This window comes from Excalfactoria chinensis, chromosome 5, assembly GCF_039878825.1.
Source record: "Excalfactoria chinensis isolate bCotChi1 chromosome 5, bCotChi1.hap2, whole genome shotgun sequence".
In the NCBI taxonomy this organism is placed as follows: Eukaryota; Metazoa; Chordata; class Aves; order Galliformes; family Phasianidae; genus Excalfactoria; species Excalfactoria chinensis.
Genome location: NC_092829.1, coordinates 49235757 through 49259878, shown reverse-complemented (window position 1 = coordinate 49259878; position 24122 = coordinate 49235757). Strand labels below are relative to the sequence as shown.

Here is a 24122-nt window from a genome sequence, read left to right as displayed (position 1 = left end):
TAATGATGTTGTAGTCAAAATGACTCCACACAAACTTCCTGAAAACTGATAAGGCAGTTAACGATGTCAGCCCAACTTTGCTGAGCCACATCCTTAGTTTTTTTTTCTCTCCATAATACTCATATCAGTTCCAACCTGCTTTGAAACAAGTACAGATGATGGAGACAGAACTGCTTTGACATCAGAACGCACCCATTCGTTTCACAGAGGACTGTGAAAGACAGATGTGGAAGGCATGAAGTCAAAGCGAGGAAAGAGTCAGCAGTGTAACAGAACATTTTAAAATGTTCTACAACTAAATGTTGGTTTGAAATGTGACCAGCCATTTTCAAGGACTGTAATTGCTTTCTCTGGTAGTGATTCTGAAAAATAGGCACTTGGTAATGATTACATTTTAAAACACGTAAAGGAACTTCGCAAACATTTCTCTATCAAAACACTTAATGACACAAGACATGCACAGACACAGCAAAATCAATAACTGAAGCCAGCAGACAGTGAGCGAGAAAGGGGAAATGTTTAAAAAGCCATTACAAATCACGGTGCTACTCATTTTGGTTCATAAACACTAGACTTCAAAAAGACCTGGTGTCAAGGTATTGTTAAGCACACAAAGCAAATCTTACTCAGAATACTTATAAGAATACCAAGTATGGAAATAGACTTTTATTCAGTTGGATCTTCTTTTCTTTTCATTTACTGCTCTGATTACTTAAATTTGATACTCAAATGCTTTTCCTTTGAGGAAGAAGGCTTTCAACTGAAGCCATCTTTTCAGGTATTGTAAAAAGAGGTAAAAGTGAAGTGCTGGCTCTGTTCACCTTGACAATGTCAGTTTGAAGTCCCAACTACCTGATTAGTGAGCTTTTGATTTATTTTCTGAAGTGAAATCTTACTGAACAGGGCAAGTAGCTGTCTGCTTGCAGCAAGCAGTGAAAGCAATTTCTAATGGATATTACAATTAGACTGTCAAATCTAAACAAACGTTGAATTACTGTTGCAGAATGCATTTGAGTTATCATTTGTGTGGAAGAACAGTGAGAAAAAGCCACAAGTGAATTGCAAGGCTTACGTTTTTCTTTTAGCCTTCTCTTATAAACTTCCTCTATGGTGGTAAATGGTGGGAGTCAAATAAAATATGTAGAAAAAGCACAGATTAGATAAGGTTTGCACTTTAATGAGAATACGCATTCTAATATACTAGAAAGATCGTTATTTTTCTACTTTATTTGAGAAGACTACCTGAAAATCTGATGAATCGTTACAATTTTTCTTTTTCAAAAGCATTATTACTGCTGCACACTGTCTCTTTCCAAATATAGTCTTAGTGTTTTCCTTAAGGGTTGGCATGAAGAATCTGTACAGAATCTTCTCCCACTGAATCAAGGAAAACTGCACCTATCTTCAGCATGAACTGGAAAAGACTCACTGCTAGGAGCTGAAAGTCAGCAAGCTCTCAACCTGTTGGCGTACAGCTACCTGTCCCTTGAAATATCACAGCTTATTTGAGAACCTCATAGAAAATACAATGTTCTATTAGTAGGAGAGCCTGTTCACAAGACACTGCCGTTAGAGCAAGTAATTTGTAGTTAGGCATGCAGTACTTCACACGCACAAACTCTGCAAATGAATAAAATCAGCACTAGGTACATATTAAGGTTTCACAGAACAGGACTGTCACTGCTTCCAAATAAACAAGTCAAGTATAGTGACTGTCCTCCTCCAGAAAAGAGGCATCTACAGTAATTCCTGTAAGGAGACTTGGTGAGCACTAAGAGTGAGGGAGCACAAACCTCCTGAAGTCAGCTCTCAAACAAAGGCACTATTTCTAGGTAACATGCACAAAAAAAGCCAGTGCAACTATCTGATACACCATGGTAAACCTGCACGCTGATCATCCTGCACCAAGAGTTAGTACTGTGGATGAAAAAGTTCACTAACATCATAAGGCTCACAACTGGCAGAAGCTCCAGGGACACTGTGGCATCACTGGTTGAGACCAGAGGGTTAAAAGCCAACTGACTCATCCATTATTCACCTCTATCAAATATGCAGGCTTAACACAGAAATATGTGACACAGTCTGAACAAAGGAAAGATGTGCATTAAAGATGTGCATGTTTTAGAATGTTAAATCATTTCAACACTGTATCTAGCTACTATTGTGACCTTTTCCTTAAGAAATGGCAACCATCAAGGTTTTTCAAAACAGTTTTGAAGAAATATATATTCCTTCTCTGAACAACGCTTTGAAATTATACATAGAATCTCAGTTGAAAAAGTTTCTGTGGAATTCCCCTTCACTTACCTCTTTCTGCAACCTCGCTATGTGATGAGGTCCGAGAGAGCTGACACTGTAAACGTTCAATTTCTGCATCTTTGAGAGCTAATTGCTCCTGAAGCTGGGCTATCTCGGCCTGAAAAAGAGCAAAACAAATTCAGAATAACATAATCATGGGTTCGCTGTGATTTTTTCCCATGAACTAGAAGATTCCTAAACATAAAACTACTTTGAATTAAGTCTTTTTCCCAGCTTGGGACATTTAATAAACTCTGTACAACCTTATGCATTCCCTGGTGATCTTATACAGTTCCTCTCACAGAAGCTCCATTTTACAGTACAATTAGTTCCAAGAGAGGCTTGTGACACAGGTAATGTTTTCTAGGATTCACATATGAAAGGAAACTCTACAACACTACAAGAAATCTTTCAATACCACAGTGCTGATCATACAATATTGACTGTTATAGGGCAACTCCTGAGTTTTGCATGAAGACCACTGTAAGACAGCAAAGCAATTTTATTTTATTTTAATGTATTGTTTCTTATTCTAGTTGCTACTTAATATAACTTGGGAAGAGTGATTCTTCAGCTTAAAATACAGTGACTCGTCTCTTTTTCCTATTTATGATAAAAACTGTCAACAGCATCTTTTACTACATCAGAAACTAAGTTAAGATTCTCTTCAGCAGCCTGCAGTCCTTCATATTGAATCACTGCATTTCCACCAGCAAAAGCATGAAGAACTTGCTTCTAGTTTAAAGAGAAGCATTAAAACTCACTGATGTGTGACTCATCTTTCAGAACATAAAAATAAAGGCAGAAAAATGCAAGACACCAAACATCAGCTGAACAGGATAAACTACAATATGGACTACACAAACTTTCTAAACCAAGAAAGAAGCAGGCAGCTGGATGGCAGGAAGAGTTCACCACAATCCTGCCTGCAGTCCTTCGTGGAACAGAGGAATCTGCCTTGTTGCATCTCTGAGGGGCTCCTGCACTTCCTAGTGACTAACATGCTTTTTATATCCAGTCATGGAAATACTCCAATTCCTCATCTAAGAAGCTGGAGCAACAGGAAGACAAAGCTGCAGAGCTCTTAATACCAGACTTGAATACGCCTCTGCCAGTCTATTTGACCTCACAGTTCTTTTAATCATCCTCCTTTCTTTTCAATTTTTCAATCCTCTCATCTCTGTAATTATTTTTCTTCTTCCTCTCCCTTTCCCTGTACTTTCCTCCCCCCCTCCTTCCTAGTTCTGTATCTTCTCCACTCAATAAGTGTTACTGTTCGTTGTTATTTTTGCTCTGCTTCTGCCTGTAATCTTCATGTGTCTTGGCAGCTGACCACACGCTGCTTAACAAAATATTTTCCTCAAGACCGTTCACTGCTGCCACGTCAGAAGAGACATTTATATGGATGTGTGAGCTTTTAACTTAATAAATAAATAGTAATTAAAGTTATTAGAGCAAAACGTCAACATTAATTAAAAAATCCTACAGAGAAAGAAATGTTAATGCAGAAAAGCAGCTATCTGTCATTTCTGGATCAAGCTTTCAGCTATTACAATCACAATTCAGTTTAATAATCTAACATGCTTTCCCAAGATACAACAGTCAGTCGTCCACACAAGCAGCGATTATAGTACTGCACACATGAAAGGTGATGCGATGACAGAAGTGTTCCTTTGATCTAGAAAAGGGCTAAAAACCTAAAGTAGAACGAAAATGTAACTGTTTAACAGTGAGAATGTTCAACCAGAAGAATAAGTTACTGGCAAAAATGGTCAAGTGTATCATATGTTAAGCTCCTCTAGATTGAAATCCAACAGCTTTCCAGAAGCTGAGGTCAGCAACTACATATACTCTCTGATACCATCACAAAGTCAAAGCAGATTGTCTGCTGGTGTATGCTGGGCTTAACATCTAATGCAATTTCATGGTAAGCAGCACTTATCCAAATTTTGCACATCTCTTCAGTCTAGAAAGCACGTTCTGTAGAGACTTGTCACCATTACACAAAGCAGGTGCCTTCCCAGAACAAAATGCAAACATGTAGGAGTCTGCAAATTGGAGGGAGGAGGGAGCAAAAGGCACAAAAAGAAGCTACAAAATCTGTACTCCAAAATACTGAATATATAGACGGTTCAAGGAAACCTGGTTTCATAATAGGTATTGACACCGCAACTAAAGTAAGTAATGATCATTAGTCAGTGTGTTTATCCCTTTCTAGCTGAAGTAAGTCTGTCATTAGCAAGCGTTAAGCATTCTCCTTACTTTAGTTGCTTTTAATTTCCACTCATATTGATTTCTTTCATTTTCCAGTTCTTCCACTTTAATTTTGAGGTGTCTGAGTTCCTGTAGCAAACCCTGCAACGGAAAAACAGGTAAATATATGGTTATTTAGGTAGATGTTAATTTTCCATAGTTATGAATTAAAGATCATGCATTAACCATGTAGTAATGAACGCTGAACCATCCAATAAAAAAGCTGGGGTTTAGTCTTAACAGATAACAACTATTTTGGATGGAGAGATTATTCTAAGGAACAGTTTCCTCAAATTCTCCATCAGAAATTATGAGCAAATTTCTTGGTCCTATTAAGGAACACAGCTGACCTGGGGAAAGCTGATCTCAGATAAAATGAGCCAAAAAATCCACAACTACAGTCTCAGGCAGCATTAACCATTGTTTCTTACTTGTTTGCTTTTGCTGCCATCTCAGTAAGGAAGCAGAAACATATGAAGCTCTAACATGAGTTACTTCTATTAAAGTGACAATCCTCCCCCCAGAGAAACACTTAATCTACTTACCAAGAAGAACAACTCAGTCTCATGCTTATTTTTTGGCATTGAATGCCACACACATCAGTTATATATGAGCATCAATATACTACTTTCACAGCATGGATGATTGCAACTTGGCAAACAGGGTTGCAGCAGACCAGAACTGCAGCAAACTCTTGTCTGTCTCTCTGACCTGTCCCTTCTCCCTTTCCATCAACCGTATCTTAATGTTTACTCTTGAGGACAACATAATGACACATTGGAACAGGTTGCACAAGGCGGCTGTGGATGCCCCATCCCTGGAGGCCTTCAAGGCCAGGCTGAATGTGGCTCTGGGCAGCCTGGTCTGGTGGTTGGCGACCCTGCAAATAGCAGGGGTTTGAAACTAGATGATCTTTGAGGTCCTTTTCAACCCAGGCCATTCTAGGATTCTGTGATTCTCAACAGAAATTTGATGAGACAAATGAACTGAAGAATGGAAAAATTTGGAAGCAAAGCCATGATTTGGAGTCTTGTATACTATATAGATTACACAACCATAGTATTATCTTACTAATGATCATTGTGAATATTTAAAATGGACTTTTTTAGTCAGATCAATACCGTTCAACCTTCAATTTAAGCAGTTTATGCACAATAGCATTTGCTTTGACACATGGCGTGGTTTTGAAGAAATACAACGTGGATCTATAAAGTAAATTTAAGAACGCTTTTCTTATAACTGCTGATGTCAGAATCAGTAAAAATGTATCAGATCTGCTATTTTACAGGCACAAGGGGATTGTTTTTATAGCATATACTTCAGATAGACTTACCTGAATGTGCATTTTATACCTGCGTTAAGCTTTTAGATATGCAGACACAAATAATGATCAGCGTTCAGAGGAATGGTTAGTGTGAGAAAAACGAACAAACTATCAAACCATGCTGCATAGCAAACAAATCTCAGTGAAGTGAACAATAAAAAAAAAAGGCAGAGAAGGAGAAAACCAAACCAATCAACAAAACCACACCAGTAGTGCAGACCTACAAATTAGATGCAAATAATATAAAACCTGAGAGAGGTGATGGTTCTTACAGACATCTGTGTTTTAGTAGCTAAGAGAGCAATGATGACCAGATTTGTCCTAGTGACTGGATAGAAGATGAGGGGGCAAGTTTTTTGTTGTTTTTGTCTTGCTAATTTTGACAACCACCTCTCTCTTACTCTTACTCATGAAAGTCAGAAGGATTAATGCCACTAATTCACAACATAACCCTGGTTAGCAGAACTTAGTTCCTGCAAAAGAAGAGAAGAGGCAATACACAGGCTGCTGCTAATGTATACTTCTCATACATCACACTGGGGGCAATTCTTCTGGCCGAGCGTCTCTACCACTGATCTTGGGCTAGACTGAGGACCATTAGGTGTCACACTGGATTTCCTATCTTGGGATTTTCTTTCTTGGATTCTACTATTAATTTCCAGTTGCAGTCTACACATCTGCTCCTGTAGCTCACTTATCAGGTTCACTACTGACTGAAAACATGGGAAGAAAAAAAATAAATAAAAGACGGGTGAGAAAGAAAAATGCAGACAATATGCAAAGAGGTATTTGTACAACTGCAGCACAGAGAAATACAGAATGCATATCAGAGGCAGCCTAAAAGTACAGACAGTGTGTTCTCTTTCTGATAAAACATTTGAATGGGTGTAAATCTGGACTTTGTATAGAGCTACCAATTGGATATAGAACAGAATCTGTGTTCCAGATCAATACGTGACTTCTCAGTTCATCCAAGCAAAGTAAACTTAATGAGATTAATCCATCTCCCACAGGAGTAGAAAAGTTTTTAGTGGACAAAAGACAAAGTATATATACACATTTTTACTCTTCATTATCATACATACAAGTCTTGTAATCCTCGCTCTGCTTATTCAGTAACCTCAAAGCTGCACAGTGCCAGAACATAAACTGCAAGAACAGGGCACTGCTTCAACCAGGTAAGCACTGAATATATTCAATCTCAAACTGTACCAGCAACCATGGAATACTTCAAATATTCCCAAAGATTCTCTTTCCAAAGCTTACATATATGTTATCTAAAATTAATTTACATCTACTAAGTATTTTTGAAGGGCACTGCACTATAAATGAAATTCAGAATAGGAGCTGCCTATATTTCCCTTCGTGCACATCACTCTGAGTCAGGCTCACAATGTTTGATGCTCTTCTCTCATCCAACAAATCTCTTACACACCTAAATGAGGATTAACTCCTTAAAAAACTCCAAAACTTTAGAAAGAGTATTTGGCCTCAGCACACCAACTCTCTAGCATCCGGTCTTTTATATGCTGACCTGCCAGGGCTGTTCGGTTAAGAAAAAGATAGTTTCATTCTTATCAGTTCACCTAAGCAAAACTACATCCCTTGTATGTTCAGTACTACTGCCACTTTGCAGCAACACAGAACGCTGGTGAGGAGTGTCCCTGCAGCTCTTCCATCCTCTTGTCAGAGCACTGCAAAGCAGAACACTCTTCATACTTGCTTCTTGTATAATTTAAATGCTATTCACAATCCTTCCATCTTTTATGCTTCGAACTTCTTTCTCTTCAGTTGTCATCTCCACGATCAAATACCTCACCAAGGAGTGCCAAGTGGCGAGCAGACTCCTCATGATACTTGTCTGTTTATCTCCTTTCCTTTCTTTTAAGCACCACTCGTCTTTGTTAGAAAGCACCTTTAAACCAGACATTAAACCACAGGTCAAACAAGATGCACAGGCTGGGTGTAGCACAGTGAGAGAGTTCAGAACCACTGCTGCTGCTGCCACTTTTCTGTCTGACGTTCACAAAGGCGATGGGAAACACTCTGCATCCACACTGACTTCCTTCAGGGAACATCTGACAGCATACAAATGGCAGAAATCTATATCCCAGTGAAAAATAAGTTAGGCTTATGGAAGAGGAAAAGATGAACTCCAGAGGCAATGTATGCCTTACAGTTGTTCCAGTTTATAGGTGAAAAAGTCATCTCCTTTTTTGAGATTCTTTCACAGCACAATAAATTATTAAGATTAAAAACCCCGTCTTAAATTCGATTCAGTTGAGGCAGCACAATACACTCCACAGAGCTGTGCTGTGTCAAAGACCAGAAAGCATTATTTGGCTCATTGACTCAAATTTCTCTGAAATGGCAAGTAACTGTGCACTAGGTATTTAATTCAGAAGTGTCCACAAAACAGCCACAACAAACTTTCCAATAGCGTACAGCAAACTTCAGATCCTCAGCACGAAAAAAAACCAACCCCAAAAACCACAAAACTTACCACGTGACAGAAAATAAAAAACAGGAGGACAGAATAAGGGCTGTTAGCAAGTTGAAATGAGCACTTATTGCTACCAGGAGGCTTCAGGAATAGGTTATCTCTTCTGTCCGTGTTTGGGTAAGACGAGCGTCAGGTAATCACCTGATCGTGTTGCCTTCTCATACTTTGCTAACACTGACGAAACATATTGCTAAGGTTTCTAAGGTTCCTCAGGTAAGAGAAGTTACACAAATGCCCTCAGGTGGGATCTCAGCAACCTTCACAGCATCATGGCAGCAAACAAGAGAACATTATTCCACATGAAGGGAGGTCAAGCGACAAAGGCAGGAGTGAGATCGTCCATTTACAAGTGGCTATCCTCTTGGCTCCTGTATTATAACTAAATGCCATTATAAATTTAGCATGTGCATTTGAAGAGCCAAAGACAAGTGGCATTCAGCCTGAAATTAATACCTTTCAGAGCCAGATACTCAACAAACTCTTTGCTGCTCACTAAAACTAAACCACAGCTGCATAAGATAAACAGAAATGAATCTGTCTGATTAAGACTCATTCATGTTTAGAAAAATATCTTAATTTGCTTTGTTTCTCCTCAACCCAACCAGAAAAATAATTATATAGATAAATTCTATGTGACTGGAAACAGCTGCTGTAAAATGAGTTGATACAAAATTAGGAGTACAAAGGAAGTACCTTTTAGCTGACTTGTTCCACAATTTCACATCTTGTTTTAAACTTTCACTTACTTGCCAATAGCAGTACTTAGAAATGGCAGAGTCGACCATGAATTCTAATTAACAGGCAGCTTAAAATAGTTTAACTTCAAGATGCCTCCGTAACATGTGCAAGGGGGAAAAGTGTACTATTCTGATAGGAAGAAAACCATGAAATCACTGTTCTGCTCACCTCTGTCAGTCCTAATCTTAGACTTGAAAGCAGCCGTGGGGCCAGCTGCAGCATAAGAGAAAGGCTGCGTCACCCACAGCTTTGTTCCTCTTGTGTAAAAACACTAACTGCAATTTCATTTGACATATTACACACTGTGAGAGCCTGCTGAAGTAGCCACGACATTCAGAGATACAATGACAGGAAGATTAATTTCATTCAGTCACTGTCAGTTTGGAGAACAGTGTCATCCAAGAAATCAGGTTACCACAGCACTATTATGTATGCATAAACAAGACCAAACTAAAGGTAGATCCTTGCTTACTTAAGAATAGATTACTCACTTGAAAGTCATAGCCAGGCAGTGAAGGCTCAGAATTTCAAATTACGCTATCATGAAATGTAAGCAGCATTTGCAGTCCAATAGTATTAAGAAAATATAAAAATTCATTTCACCATGATGTCTGAAACTATGCTTAGATTGAGAATTAACAGCATATAATAATAAATTAAAAATATAATAAATAATAAAGGGAGCTGAAGTAGACAGAGGTAAAGTGTTAGAACACAAGTAAGCATTCAGTTGAACCCCCTGTTCACTCTGACAGATTGGATTAACATTTATTCATGGCAATTTGAAATAATTACATAAAACAGCTCAATAAGCAAACTGAAAATGCTTTTTATTTCTTACCATTTTAGTTACAAGACCCATTTTCCTTGCTTTGTATATGTAAGGCTTGCAACTTTCAACAGGCCAGAAATCTAATCACATCTTGGGGCAATCAATAATTCATAGCATATTTAACACAATGATTCTCAACTTTTCCATCAGATTAGGATCCTTTTCCATCTCAAGAGGGCATTTCCTATCACTTAGAAATACAACAAAGGCTTCTAGACCAATAGACCTAAGCTTTTCCATCCCAGCAGGCCACACATCCTGCTGCAGTAGCAGAAGAATTTCACAGGCCACAGCCTCACCTTCATCACAGCCCCAGACCTACTGAGTGCTTAGAAGCGCTGTCAGAGCAAACGCACTGAAAAGCTATGTTGCTTTCCAGGAGTCAGGCTGACTGGATGTCCTGAAATTATTCAAACAGCTTCTTCCCTGTATTCAACTTGTAATGGGAAGCACTGAAGGCCTCTCAGAAAGATCGCATCTGGGAACAGGCTCCCACCTGTAGCAATTACACGCTGCACAGACCTGTTTAGATTTTCAGGTAGTATAACACTGCTCAGGCCTTCTGTACGCAGGATGCCAGTAATTATGGGTGAAAGAGTATAAGAAGGCCACGGACAGCAAAAACAGCAGCTGGTGCCTCTCTCGCTTACAAACTCTGCCAGAAAATGCTCTAAGCAATCTTCTAATCTGCAAAGAAAACCTCAGAGGACAACTAAGTCAAAAACCAAACACACCCCAAACTTATGATGTCACTGCAGGTAAACTACTTAGTAGAATATTTGATAAATGTCTATCAACATTATGGAAAGCAAACTGTTTTGTAACACTGCCTGTATTTCAGCTTCTTTTAAGACAACATGGGACAAAGTCTTTTTTCAGTTAACCAAGTATAAATCTCGGCCAAACCACAGCCCTACTAATCCTCTCCTGTCAGGTAATCCTACCAATCTATGTGGTCTCCATACAGGGGATGGCACTTCATCTGAATTACTGTCTTCCACAATCCCTTTCCTCTCCTGTTCCCACCTGCACAGAGGTTTTTATGGAACTATGCTCCATAAAACAAATAGACCTTCATTTGATTCCCATTTCATACTCTCTTCCTTAACTAACATAGTGACAAATAAAGTTGTTTTGACATCCAGAACTTTCCAGTTCTGAAGGAGAAAAACGATTAGAATTTCTTCCAATGCAAGTGATTTTCCCCCCCACCCCACTGAATATTTGCTATGTAAACACAAGGGATGGGGATTATTTGAAGAAAACGCCCTGCTCCTTGCCTGTCTCTCCCAACCATCATGAACACATTAAAATTACTGAGGGCCTCTGCATACAAGTTTCTGTAACATCCCTGATACTGCTAAACTTATCATCTTCTCTGTCACAGGAGACATAGAAATAGACTCCATAGGCTTCAAACAGCCATGCCTGTGGAAAGGAAAGAGTTAAGTGAAAAAAAACACAGTATGCTGCTGGAATGGACTTTGTGTCTTGATTAAAGCCAAACAGCAAGCTCTGAAACATAATGAGAGAGGAAAAGAAACCGCATCCCAAAAATGCATAATCATATTTCTCGCTGAATTCACAGGACCAAGAGTACAGATGGTGCTCTAAGTACAGGTCTTACTGCATGCTGTTTCCAGATCAGTATCTCAGGTGTATGGCCAGAGACACACAAGAGAAAAATAATGAACAAGAAAGAAGCAGCTCACCTCAGCTTTGTTCTGTTTTTCTTCGTATTCACTCTGTTCCTTTTCCATGCCAACCAGTTTAATCTTCAAGTCTGAAACTTCAGCCATTAAATCTAATTTCTGAGTCTCTAGTGATGTTCGACTTAGCAGCTCCTGAAAGCAAATCACAATATTTTCCCAAGTTATTTTTATTTGAACACTGGCAGAACGCTGCATGATTTGCTGGCAAACTCTTAGGTCTCTACCCCTTTGTTTACACTTTCAATACAAAAGCAGAAGGGTTTTCTTCTTCAAAAGCCGCATTTACTACTACTTTACCATGCAAAAAGTGCTGAACACTGCAAGGTAGAAATGATGTAATCATTTACTGCAGGTAGAAAAAGTAGCTAAAAGAGTGCAGAGCGATCAGCTAATTCACATGAAAGCAAATTTCTCTCTCCCTCTCCTCATGTTGTGTATACTTTGAACCGTTTGAAGTGCGTGTTTCTCAAACTCTGCAGTTATTTTCACCTACATATTCTCCTGTGTTAATCACTAAACCACTGTTCTCCTCCTCACTTCAACACAGTGTCTGGCACAGAGTCAATCCCTGTGCAAGACATGAAATCAGAAAACGATACTAAGGCTGAACTACCACAGTGCTACACAATGCCATAAAGACCTTAAGATGACACACTGTGGAATGGCTGACTACTTCCTAAGATACTCAGACTAAGCCATGTTTTAGTATTATAATGCAAATTTCTACAACATTTTATCACGTATTATTCAGCACAGGATGTGCCGAAGTACAAGCACTGAATCAAAGCTGAGTACCAATGGAAATGGAAAGCAACATTTCTGCTGTCATGCTAACAGTGTGTGAAAAGTTAATACTGTATGGCACTTGGTAACTTTGCAAGAATAAGAACTTTGGAGGGAACAGAATCGAATGAGAAATGGTGTGACATAACGGGGACCTAAATGCAATGTCAGAACTGAGTAACACCATAAACTAGAAAACAACTGGTCATGCTTGTGTATCCCGAGTTCATTTTTCAGATCGCAGAGATAGGCATACTTTTGGAGGGATGATATCACGGTGTTTGGAAAACATCCCACATTCACCTTTATTGCAGTTTTCAAGAAAGCCAAAACCAAAAACATTTCAACATTTATCAGAATATACTACCCAAAATCACCTCTCTTGGTCCCTGATTTCAAAATGAGAAATCCATTCCGAGCTTTAAGTCTTAGTGAACATTCAGTATCTAACTTTCCACGTGCCTAGCTGCTTTAGTGGAAGACCTTAGGTTTCAGAATATAGGCAGGTTGCTCCAAAAGCCACAGAATGTGGCTTGTCTTTCACATCGCTGTTCCTGCTGCTGCTCAGATGTGCCACCCACTGTGCCTCACTGTGCCAACATCCACCATTTGGTCTCCATAAATGTTCAGACAGCACCATTTTTATTTTTCATGGAGGAATTCAGTAACACACTTGTGCTCCTCCCGCACTTCCACATCAGATGCCATTCTGTCAGAATGTCCCTCTGCTGCCATCTGTCACACAGCAACAACGTGTCATGGGATGCGGGCTGGAAGGTTCAATCTCTGCTGTCATGCCACCAACATCTGCCTCTGAGTCATGAGCCAACGCAACAAAATAGGGGGCATTTTTAGAGCAGTCTTCATATGTACTGGTTTTTAGCTTGTTTTGTATTTTTAATTTGATTGCAATTTATAACTCACATTGATGTGTTGGTCACATGAAGTGTATTGAGGAATTACAGCGGGTTCTGCTTTGGTTTGCATGGAAAATGACGTAGAATTTGCATAGTTACTCTGGATCTGTACTAATGTTACTGAGAGTTCAGGAGCTGCCCTTTTGATCAGTACCCTTTTCTCATCTCTTCCTTTTACACAAGCTGTGTAACATGTTGTATGCTAACCATGTGGAGCCAAGGAAGCCACAAGCATTATTTTAAACACAATGAGGTTAAAGTTCACTTGGAACCCAAATCTGCTTTACACATAAATTGTTTGAGTCTGATGGGGGAATACTGCCCAAATTAGAAATGGTACTAAACTTGCAACTGCATTGCAACACCAGTTATCTCAGCCACCCACTGTCCCCAGTGTCATGCCCACTCCTGCTGACACTGACAATGGTATTTGTGTATGGGTGGGAAAACAAACAGATGCAGCCCCAGCCTTTTTCTTTCTGACCTTGAACAGATGAAGTTAAGGAACAATCAGGAAAAGATCATTCAGTTCTAAGAGGACACCTACTGAAATCCCAGCGCTGGTTAATTCCTACACATATGATTACAGACACAAAAAACAGCCCAAACCCTTTAATATTCCAGGAATAAAGGACTACATCTCCACTGACTTGCACAAATTCCAGCCCAGACTGGAATAGGCTCTGTACAGCTGGTAACACTGAAGGCTTGTAGAGATTAACATACAGCTATAAATGAGAATTTGGGTATGGAAATAGGGACACAACATCAAAGAGGCTGGCAGGATGGAGTGACTTGAGCCTCACTGACAGGCTCTATTCGCTGTTGAACTGAAATAACATTTAGATCACTTTTTTCCCTTTGGCATTGGCGTAGAATTCGATGATGCAAGGGGAAGATTTCTTAATAAGTCAAGGACACGGCATCCATCTAGACATTTTCAACAATAGAGCTATCCTTTGAGGGTTCTGCCTGGTATTACTGCTTAGTTTTTTAACAGACCCCTAAATTAAACTTGTTTGTGCAACACAGAGGGCAATACCTCAGCCCTGTCCTGAGTTCCGTAGCCCCGTGTGAATATTAAGGTGCTGCCTGGTGTGACTGAGCATGAAGGCGGCTTCTATTTATTTGTTTTAAGCTCAAAATTTTAGTTTGTTCTGAAGACGGACAATTGGATCCTCATCTTGTGTAAACTGGCATGAATCTCTTGCCTTAAAATAGACAAAATAGCTAGCTATCCCTGGTTTGTTTTCAAGGCATCTACACTGATTTAAAACAGCTGACAATTTATCTTGCATCTGAAGTGTCTAACTTCTGCTTTGAAAGAAAGTGCCATTTTAAGTAAATGTCCCCTCTTGAAATGGATATAACATCTGGAAGCAATTATTTTCCTCTTCAAGCAGATGCTTACAGAGAACAACTCATTAGAGAATGTGACCCATTTTGCTACAGAGAAATTATAGTGTATTTCAGTGGTATGATGCAACATGAAGCCAGCCAGAATAAATATGCAATTGTAAGAAAAGAAAATACAAATTTATGTTATTGGTTTTAAAGCAAAAAAAGATAATATAAGAGAGGGAAAATGGCAACTAGGGCTGTAGTAGCTTTAGGAGGATCTTAAAGATCAGACATACAGAACAGAAATAGAACACAGTACACATACTATGAAACCCTATGTATAATAGGCACGTTACTTGTTTTTAATTTAATAGGTACTGAAGTGTAATTTATTTTCTTGAAGTTCTTTTTTTAAAACAATCAACTTTAAAAATTAAGGAAAAAAAAATTCTAGAGTAAAACAGTTGCAAAGATGAGCTTCATAGAACCTGCAATCTGCGTACATCAGATGAATCAGTGCACACCAAACTACTGCCAAACAACCACACTTTGAAAATTCACACTGTACGCTTCTCATTTAATCACGCTTTGCAATATTCTCAGTGAAACTGAAGCATGCAGTGTGTCTCACGTTCAGATTTCGCTGGCTTAGAAATGCATATTTCTTATAAATCTGCTTATGAAATTTCACATGACAGAAAACAGTCTAGAAAGAAGCACTGCTCTGTCCTGGGCTATTTTGTGCACAGTAAATTACAGGATATTTAGCAGTCTGCAAAACAGAAGATCACATTACACTTATTTATAAATCATAGATAAGATTTAGTCAAGTAAACAAGAAAAAAAAACCAAACCCAAATCCCATTTTGCACTTGTACAAAATGCAACACTCAAAAGTTTCTTACTTCTCATATTCATTAAAGCAGCCGAGAGAGAGAGAGAGACAGAGGCAGACCCACCTACCTGGTAAGCAAAATTCAGCAAGAACCACTGCCAGTGAAGACTGCACTTTCTAACTGCTATGTGTCAGCTGTGGTGGAAATAAGATATTTGTTTAACTGAAAACACAGCTGACAGCAATGTTCATGTGTAATCGCCATGAAATGGTGCAAGTCAGTAGCTGAGAGTGAATTACAGCCCTCCAGTTCATCATTTGTCTATGATATAGTTAAGCAACACAAAGAACTTCCCAGCACACTGACAATCCAAACAGCCCTTTGCATACATCTGACAAGCAGATGTGCCTGTAACAGTTAAATAGCGAAGTGGTGTATTGCTCACCTGTATAGATAAGTTGCACTTGAGAGCACGCTCTAAAAATCTCAAGCCTTATAACCAGAGCAGCACAGAGCACGTTTCAAACTCTGAAACACTAAGCCAGCAGCTGGCAAGAAGTTACTGCATGTTATAAACAAGTGCTGAAATTCATTTAAGATCAGATAACTCAGGCAATTGAAAGCTGAAGGAATGAACCTTGCCAGCCAGCAAAGTTCCTGAGAAGCAAACAGATATATACCAGATTTGAATTGTGCAAAGATAGGATTCTTGCTTCTTCGAGTACAAGACAACAGCAAAACCAGAACAGGTACACGCTGAAACACACCAGATTCAAGTTCTTACTCTTGCATAACCCCTCCCTGCATTCCTTCAATCCAGTGTTTTTTATAAAGAGTCTCCACTGTGCCTCACCAAGTCTTTGTCTAGCACACGTTCACCCGCTACATACACCCAGGTAGAAGCTGGCCATAAAATTACATCAGAGAGAAGGAAAGCGCTGAAATTAACTCCTGTTTGCATTGAATTATTTCAGTTTCCACGTGTCTAAGACAGAAAGAACCCTAAGGCCAAGTCCTTTGTACTTTGCAACAGAATTTACTTGATGGAAGACAATTAGGTTTATGCAGTGCAGCCATCTGACCAGTCCTTCAGGATTTGGTGCAGGTCTGGTACAGGACAGACACTGCCACACAGATCAGTATTTTGGCAAAACTTTGATAGGCAAAACAAACATAGAGCTTCAGTGGCAACTAGTATCTGTTAAACCAATCAAGTACAGAACAGGAATAGCACAGAGTAAGTGTTTTTACTCGTGGTAATTACTATACCAAATGCACTTAAACAGTTGAGGTGAAATCTCTAAGTGTAGAAAATTCCTGTTTTCAAACTGAATTAGCACAACTGACGAGAACAACAACATAGCGCCAATGCATTTGCATTACACACAGCTGGTGCTTTCAGACAGATACGGGCCAATAGTACATTGAGCGAAATTTACTTTTACTTTCCCATCATGTTCAACATTCAGATGCAGTACAAATATATTAGAAATGGACTGTCATAGTATTAATGGGTTTTGTAACATAATTCTATGAGTCTGTTTGTTTTTTATTATTTTGAGACAAATTCTTTTCTGTCTAAGGAGCAAGGGAGCTAACAATTCACACTGTTAGCAGCTCCGTATCTTTTACACACCTGATGGCAAAACTGGAAGGCAATCCAGAGAAACCAAACTGGGGCCTTGTTCTCAGACAGCCTCCAGAAAGTTTTCTCTTACCTTTGAGTATGACTGAAGGACAAGGAAACATTACTCTGTGACCATAATGCAAGGATACCTAAGGACTGATATAAACTTTTGCCATCAGCTTTGTTTTAAAGAAAATGCAAATGTCTTCAAGACAGTAAATGTTTCTTACTGTCTGCAGCAGTACAAGTATGCTTACATAAGCAAAATGCTTAGTTTGATATTGTAGCATTGCGAGTCAGGGAAACACACAGGTGATATTTTCTTCATCTCTAGTTTTATAAACAGCTCGGCCAAATGTGCATCCAGCACCAACCTTTATGACATGCCTTGGCCTCTTCTGTGAGCTGGTTCAATCCACTAACAGAGGGGAAAACAAAACAAAACAGCCAAACATCCCCTTCTTCTTTTTATAACCTTCCTTGCTTTCTCCCCAACGATTGGGTCAAAATTATGGTGAGCATGAGAGTCAATATAAAATAAGTTGTAGAAGCACATGATTTAAGAACAAAGAACAAGAACAGAACATAATGAGGACTTTTTCTTTTTTTTTTTCTTTTTTCTTTTTTCTTTTTTCTTCTTTTTTTGATAGTAGGGAACAGATGATCTCATTTCCTCTAAGTGCCTGTTTTCAGTAAGGACCATTGCTCCCACCTCTTAGACAGACCGAGAATCACCATTTCCTCCAAAGAACCAGCAATCCCTGTTGCTGCTATTCAGTGTTTAAGATGCCCACCGTAAATGTTGAACAGCCATTTTTATGTAATTCAGATGAAGTTTGCTCTAGCTGCATTTCAACAGTGTTTCCATGATAGCTTTGTATCTGAGTTCAAAACAACTGCATAAATCATAAGCCAAAAGGATTTTAGCCAGTAACCCCACCCATACGAAGTAGGCAAGTCTCAGCATAGATGTAGCAAAAACTATTTTGCAGGGCAGCATTACACGCCCTTGCTGTTGTGGTACCACCAGATATCTTTTTAAGCAACTTCATTAAGTTATCTGAAGAAAGAATATTATTTTTGTTTTTACTGTAGCATCTCGGGGGTGAAATTTTGTAACATTTCTTATAGTTCCCTAATTCAGAAGGTACAGCTTACCCTGGACTCAAATATACTGCTTCCCAAATAAGTGAATACTATGCTGTGCCTATTCATACTGCAGTTAGCCTAGTCCTATGGAAAAAAAAACAACACATGAAAGATTTCCTAACGTAAGGCAAATACTTTCATTTATTTTCCCATTTAGTAGAAGCTGTTGACTTAAGTTCACAAAGTCAAGAATCAGTGTAGCTCAGTAGATTCTAAAGAAGCAGATGCAAGAAAGATTGGATTTACAATATAGCTCAAGAGAATAATAGAAGTCTTCCTGGAAAGCAAGGCTATCTATACCCATAGTTAGGACTGGATGATTATTTCTTATTACAAACAAGTTAGTTTACAGTAAAAATGAATACTGTTTGATTGCCCATGAAAGATAAAAAAAAAAAAAAAAAAAGCTTTTTCTTATTGGAAAAACATAATGTCAACCTTAATATCTTTCATTTATTTGCTAACTGTCATGGGCTTTTGTACAGTACACTGGAAACCAGTGGCAAACGAAATCCCGTTTAGATTGAAACAGGAACCCTCTACGTTCTACTCCGCCTTCCTGAAGTTTGAACACATTTTCATAGTTTAAATAGTCACTGCTCGTTGAATTTCACTTCAGACATCCAAATTAAACATATCTGCTGGTTATGTTTTCTAAAATGTCTTCTCCTTTAAGTAAAGAATAAAACTTTTCTCATCTGTAATCATTTTGGGTTGCCACAGTTGTGTGAGACCAATCTTGTTTTCTTTTGGTGAAGAGCTTTAACTGAAAGAGGTTTAGGATACAGGTTTACCAGATGGAGCACTACGCATCCTTCACATTCCTGGTCTAGATTTTAAAGGCTATTTATAGTTTTAAATCTATTTTCAATATCCACGTACTGTATTACCAGCAGATTATCTGCATATGTAGTAACTTGTCTTGATAGAGACCCAAGATTGCACACGGAAAGTTCTTTCACGTTCACAGACCTGTCAGCTCTGCAGTAAAATGAAATATAAGATATCTATATGCCATGAAACAGCACCAATAAACTAAACCACAGAGGCTGAAATTATTGATTGAAATAATGAGAAGTATCTTCATATACTTATTGAATTTTCAAAAATAAGGAGAAAACTCTTAAATAAAGCGAAAATCATCACTGAACCGAATTTCATACAGTAATTCATTTCAATGCACTAATTTTTCTGCTTTAAAGATATAAAAAAAACCTGAAACTATTTAAATAAAACTTCATAAACCTGTAACTGCTACACGTAATTAGGTACACATAACCTGTCTAACCAGTTACTCAACCACATCCAAATTTAGTTCATCAGCACAGTACACATAATACACAATGGTTTCATTTTACATGCTGCCACGTACGGCATTATGCAACCAGCCAATAAAGCATTTCTGCAACAGGAAAACAAAGAAATATTTATTGCAAAAAAAAGTAGTTTGCAAAATAGCAAGAGAACAACAAAAAGAGGCAACTCTTTTTCTGTTTTCTCTTGTTACCAAAGGGACTCCCACATGCAGGCATATGGAGAACGTATGATCTCGTCTTTCTCAAAGGAGATTATGCAAAAAGCTTTCCAATCTAGATCTGTACCTGTTGAAGCATTTCTTCTGTAGCATTCAATTTCAACTGATGCCCCTCAAGACAGATTTCTAAGTCCCGTATTTTCTCTCCTTGAGCTTCTACCTGGTCTGTAAGAACGCTCACCTGTAATTTGAGAAGAGAAACACAATGGTACTGAACTGACACTAAATAAGTTTGAATTACCTTATACAGTTAACATTCAAATGCACACTTTTACAGTGAATTTCCTTTTATAGTCCTCATAGTTTGATACTCTTCCATAACTTGCTCTATTGAAATAGACAACTCTCCATTCTCACGTACAAATAATTTGATTCAACTTCTGCCTGCTTAAGTAGGTTATTTTTTTTTAGTGTTACAGAAGAGAGTTTCTAGAAGAGCTAGAAGACTACTTATAGGTAGCCTGAGTCAGTTCGTGTACAAGTCTGAACAATCAGAAAGCAGTAAACGAGCATACAGTATATTGAAATTACTTCAAGTGATCTTGAAACATGCATCACTATGTTAGGTTCTATTGGCACTTTGTCCCCCTAAGCAGGTAAATGATAGAACTGCTCATTTGGAAACTCACCGATTAATTGACTTCTTACAAGAACAGAAAAATAGCTTACCTATAACAAAGCATGTTGAAATTAGAAAGAATGCAATAAGTAAAAGGCATGTTTTAGCAGAGGCAAAGTTCCATTCCAAAAAAAAGATTCCCAGGTTTTGCAAGCCAAAACATGAAATCAAAAGAAGTGAGATACAGACTAGGAATCTCGGGAAAAAGAAACAATAAGCCATACTGGAAAAGAACTGTGGGAATAGTGGCACAGAACAATGAATGTGTAAAAGAAAAACCCAGCCCCTATTCTCTAAGCTTGTGAAGCTCAGGAAAATGAGATGCAGCACAACATTAGAAAGATCTGAAAAAGCAATGTTAATTCCTATGTTAAGCAGCGCGCACACTTTATGTAATATTTTTGCTATTAATTAATGTAAAAATAGTTTCAACCACAACTTTGATTGTACTAGAAAAAGTTACCTCAGAATCAATACAAAAGAAAGAAAGAAAGAAAGTAATCTCAGGTTTTTAAACTCTAGATTTAATAAAAAGTCTTAACAAAAATTTACCTATGTTCTCACACCCAAATCAGAAATACCTCTGCTTAAAATCAAGAAGTATCCATTTTTGTGTTTACCTACAAGCATAACGACAAGCCTAGCTGGGAAAGGAATGCAGAAAAGTAGAGTGTTTTATTTTTATACCTTTAAGTCAGCTGGCCCTAGAGAAGAAGAGCACAGATGGATATAGGACAAGAAAAGACAGGAAGGAGTGGGTGGAGGGAGATGATGATGTTTTGCTGCTCTTGCCCAGAAGCGCACTGAGAGACATCTGAGCTGGTGGTGAGAAAAGAACTCCTCACATGGAAGTTTGTTGCTTACCAACTTTTTTTATTTTGCTCCCATTACAAGGGTAATGGAACACAGGAAACCCTGAGAGGTCAGAAAGCAAGAAGCAGCAAACTGAAACCCTTCCTTCAATCTAATGCAGTTTCCAGAGAAAGAAAACAAGCTTGACAGAAGGAGTCAGGTAAAGTTCCAACCAATAGTGTAACCCATAAGAAAAGTTCTGTGTATTAAATGTGACCTGCAAATCCATTCTGTAAAAGCTTAGCTTTAAAAAAATTCTGTTGGATATTCCTGTGTTCAGCTGAGAGGTACATTAGATACTTTGAGCTCATACTTTCCCCTCCATTTGAGATCACACCTGCCAGATTCTTCTGGGAATCAGTAAGCACACAGAGTACAACCTCAACATATGATACACTAGCAAGTCCATCTTGCCTTAGCAGTGCAGCATGTACAGAAGTCAGACCGTAGGTAATGTGTTTTCTGTGAATATCTGTAATAGTGAGGTATGTTGTGTTCAAGAAACATGTAAACACTGTACTGAGGGACATGCTTTAGTGGGAAATATTGGTGGTAAGTGGATGGTGGGACTGGATGATCTTGGAGGACTTTTCTAACCTTGGTGATTCTATACTGAACAACTGGCCAAATTTATAATGGTATGTGGTTTAAAATATCTTAGAAACAAGATATTTGTAGGAAAAATAAACTAACAGAAAACTCTAAACAATAAGAATTAGCTGAGGACCAAGCCCAGTTCTGTACCTTGACATCCTCTTATTTTTCTTACTGATGTTCAACTGCCAGAGAATCTGAACTCCATGACAAGCCCACCAGTGCGCAATGACCATAAACAGCTGGCTGCATGGCTTGAACTACAACCAAAATGTATAATACACATATGTATATAAGATGACACAAGGTACAAAGGACCCCTTCAGGGACAAGGCCACAGATGCATGAGTACAGCGCTATGCTTCTGAATGAACAGCTGGGTTTGGTCTCATGTGTTCATAGAAACTAACAACACAATGCAAGGAGAACACTTACCCAGTTTATTTGTTGTTTTTTTATATAAATGTGTGCACACATATACACATACTCTTATGATGTGCTTTCATAAGTGCAAAGTGAATAAATATGCAAAGCCATTTCATAGAATCATAGAATCACTCAGGTTGGAAAAGGCTTCAAAGATCATCAGGTCCAACCACAGCCTAACCATAGTACCCAACCTCTAACAACCCTCTGCTAAATCATATCTCTGAGCACCACATCCAAACAACTCTTAAACACATCACATTTAAAGAACATCCTGAGATTTACAAATCCTCCACATTCCCATAATGGCCAAACCATATCCATATATGACACTATATGGGGTGTGTTATCTTGCTTTTGAATCCCTTTTCTCAAGATGCTAAGTAACTTCTCATATTACAACCTATCCATCCTCATAAATGGTGGCACGAAGAGACAAGCCACTCAGAGCAATGATAACATTGATGTGGCACACTTTTCCTAATTGAATTTTAAGGACCTTAATGGAGAAGAAAGTAAGGGATGGGCGTGTTGTCTAGAAACATGATGTTATACAATATGTTTCATTTTTCTCCCCCTTATTCTTCAGTTCTTCATTCTAGTTCTTATTGCTGCTCCTTCCTTCTCCGCTCAGTTACCTCACCGTTAGACAAGCCATATTAATTAAACACATAGTAAATTAACTCCTGACTAAATATCACTTACATTTGCTGACCTGTTAACAGTTGTTCCACAGAAAACATGCTGTCGCTTCAGCTTTTATTCACCGAATATCAACTACATAGGCAGTGTTTTCTTTACAGCATACCTGCAGTATGAGAGACTCTTTATCTCCTTCTAATCGTGCCAATCTTTCTTGATAGGTTTCATTATTAGCAGATGAATGGTGATTCACCTGTGACTGGAGAGAAAAGGGAGGTAAGAATTTTTGCAATTCATATCAAAATGTCAAGCAGTAGTTCATAAAAATTGATAACCGTGCAGTTTTTATAATGCAAAATACAGCAAAACGTTTGTTTCCGCAGACCAAAACTTTTCTTTGTACACATTAAACCTTTTGCATGTGCATTTTTTAGCTGGATTTTGAGTACTTTTTCTCTTTTCCAGCAATCAGTAATTGTATAGGAATTGATATGTTACTTCATGACAAATTATCATTTCTCTGGGAGATGCCCGCTTACCAAGATACAAAACAATTCTGCTTGTACAATTTGAACTCAACAGTATTTCACCAAAGTCAAGGAATTTTGGTCTTTATTTTTAAATACCTGCCATATTGTATGATCCCATTCCCAGAAATTTACTGAAAGAAAAGTACAACTTCTGTTTTAATAATTAACAAATTATTTCAATTTGCCAGTTTCCTCTCAGGAACTATCCTGGTTACATCATTATTTACATATTTCTAAACATCTCCGAAGAGCGAGACCTCCTGAAGCTTTGCCTGGTCCTAAAAATTACATCTCATTTCCTACAGATTTGAATACACCAGAGACAAACACCCCAATAACAACAGTAAAATAAATTCTTAAGACAAATTAAAATCTGCAGATTTATAAACAACAACAACAAAAGTTTGGAAGAACATTGTAGTTCTATGGTTCATCTTGCATCTGGAAGCTTTATGCAATTGCAGGACTGGAACTGCTTGCTTCATATTACTCCATAGTGGTTCATTTCCCTATTGCAGGCAATGCTTTTCTGCCTGGGAATAAAACAACTTGGTTGGCTTTTCAGCTAACATAAGAATCCAGCTACAGAGTTCCCTTTACCTGCACTAGTTT

The 24122-nt window shown here is 38.3% G+C and overlaps 1 protein-coding gene across 12 annotated transcripts in view; it reads right to left on the bottom strand.

Annotated features, from left to right (window-relative positions):
• The window catches only part of PPFIBP2 (PPFIA binding protein 2), a 92744-nt gene that overhangs the window by 19982 nt on the left and 48640 nt on the right, over nucleotides 1-24122 (bottom strand). For 10 of the 12 annotated variants that reach the window (XM_072337553.1, XM_072337557.1, XM_072337559.1 and 7 more), the window contains 6 exons: nucleotides 23147-23239; nucleotides 19915-20028; nucleotides 11661-11792; nucleotides 4561-4653; nucleotides 2308-2416; nucleotides 1073-1105 (listed from right to left, as the gene is read on the bottom strand). In XM_072337553.1, coding sequence (XP_072193654.1) covers nucleotides 1073-1105; nucleotides 2308-2416; nucleotides 4561-4653; nucleotides 11661-11792; nucleotides 19915-20028; nucleotides 23147-23239 — 574 coding nt within the window. The remainder of the gene's footprint in view (nucleotides 1-1072; nucleotides 1106-2307; nucleotides 2417-4560; nucleotides 4654-11660; nucleotides 11793-19914; nucleotides 20029-23146; nucleotides 23240-24122) is intronic. The other 2 variants (XM_072337558.1, XM_072337563.1) reach the window with 1 other exon arrangement.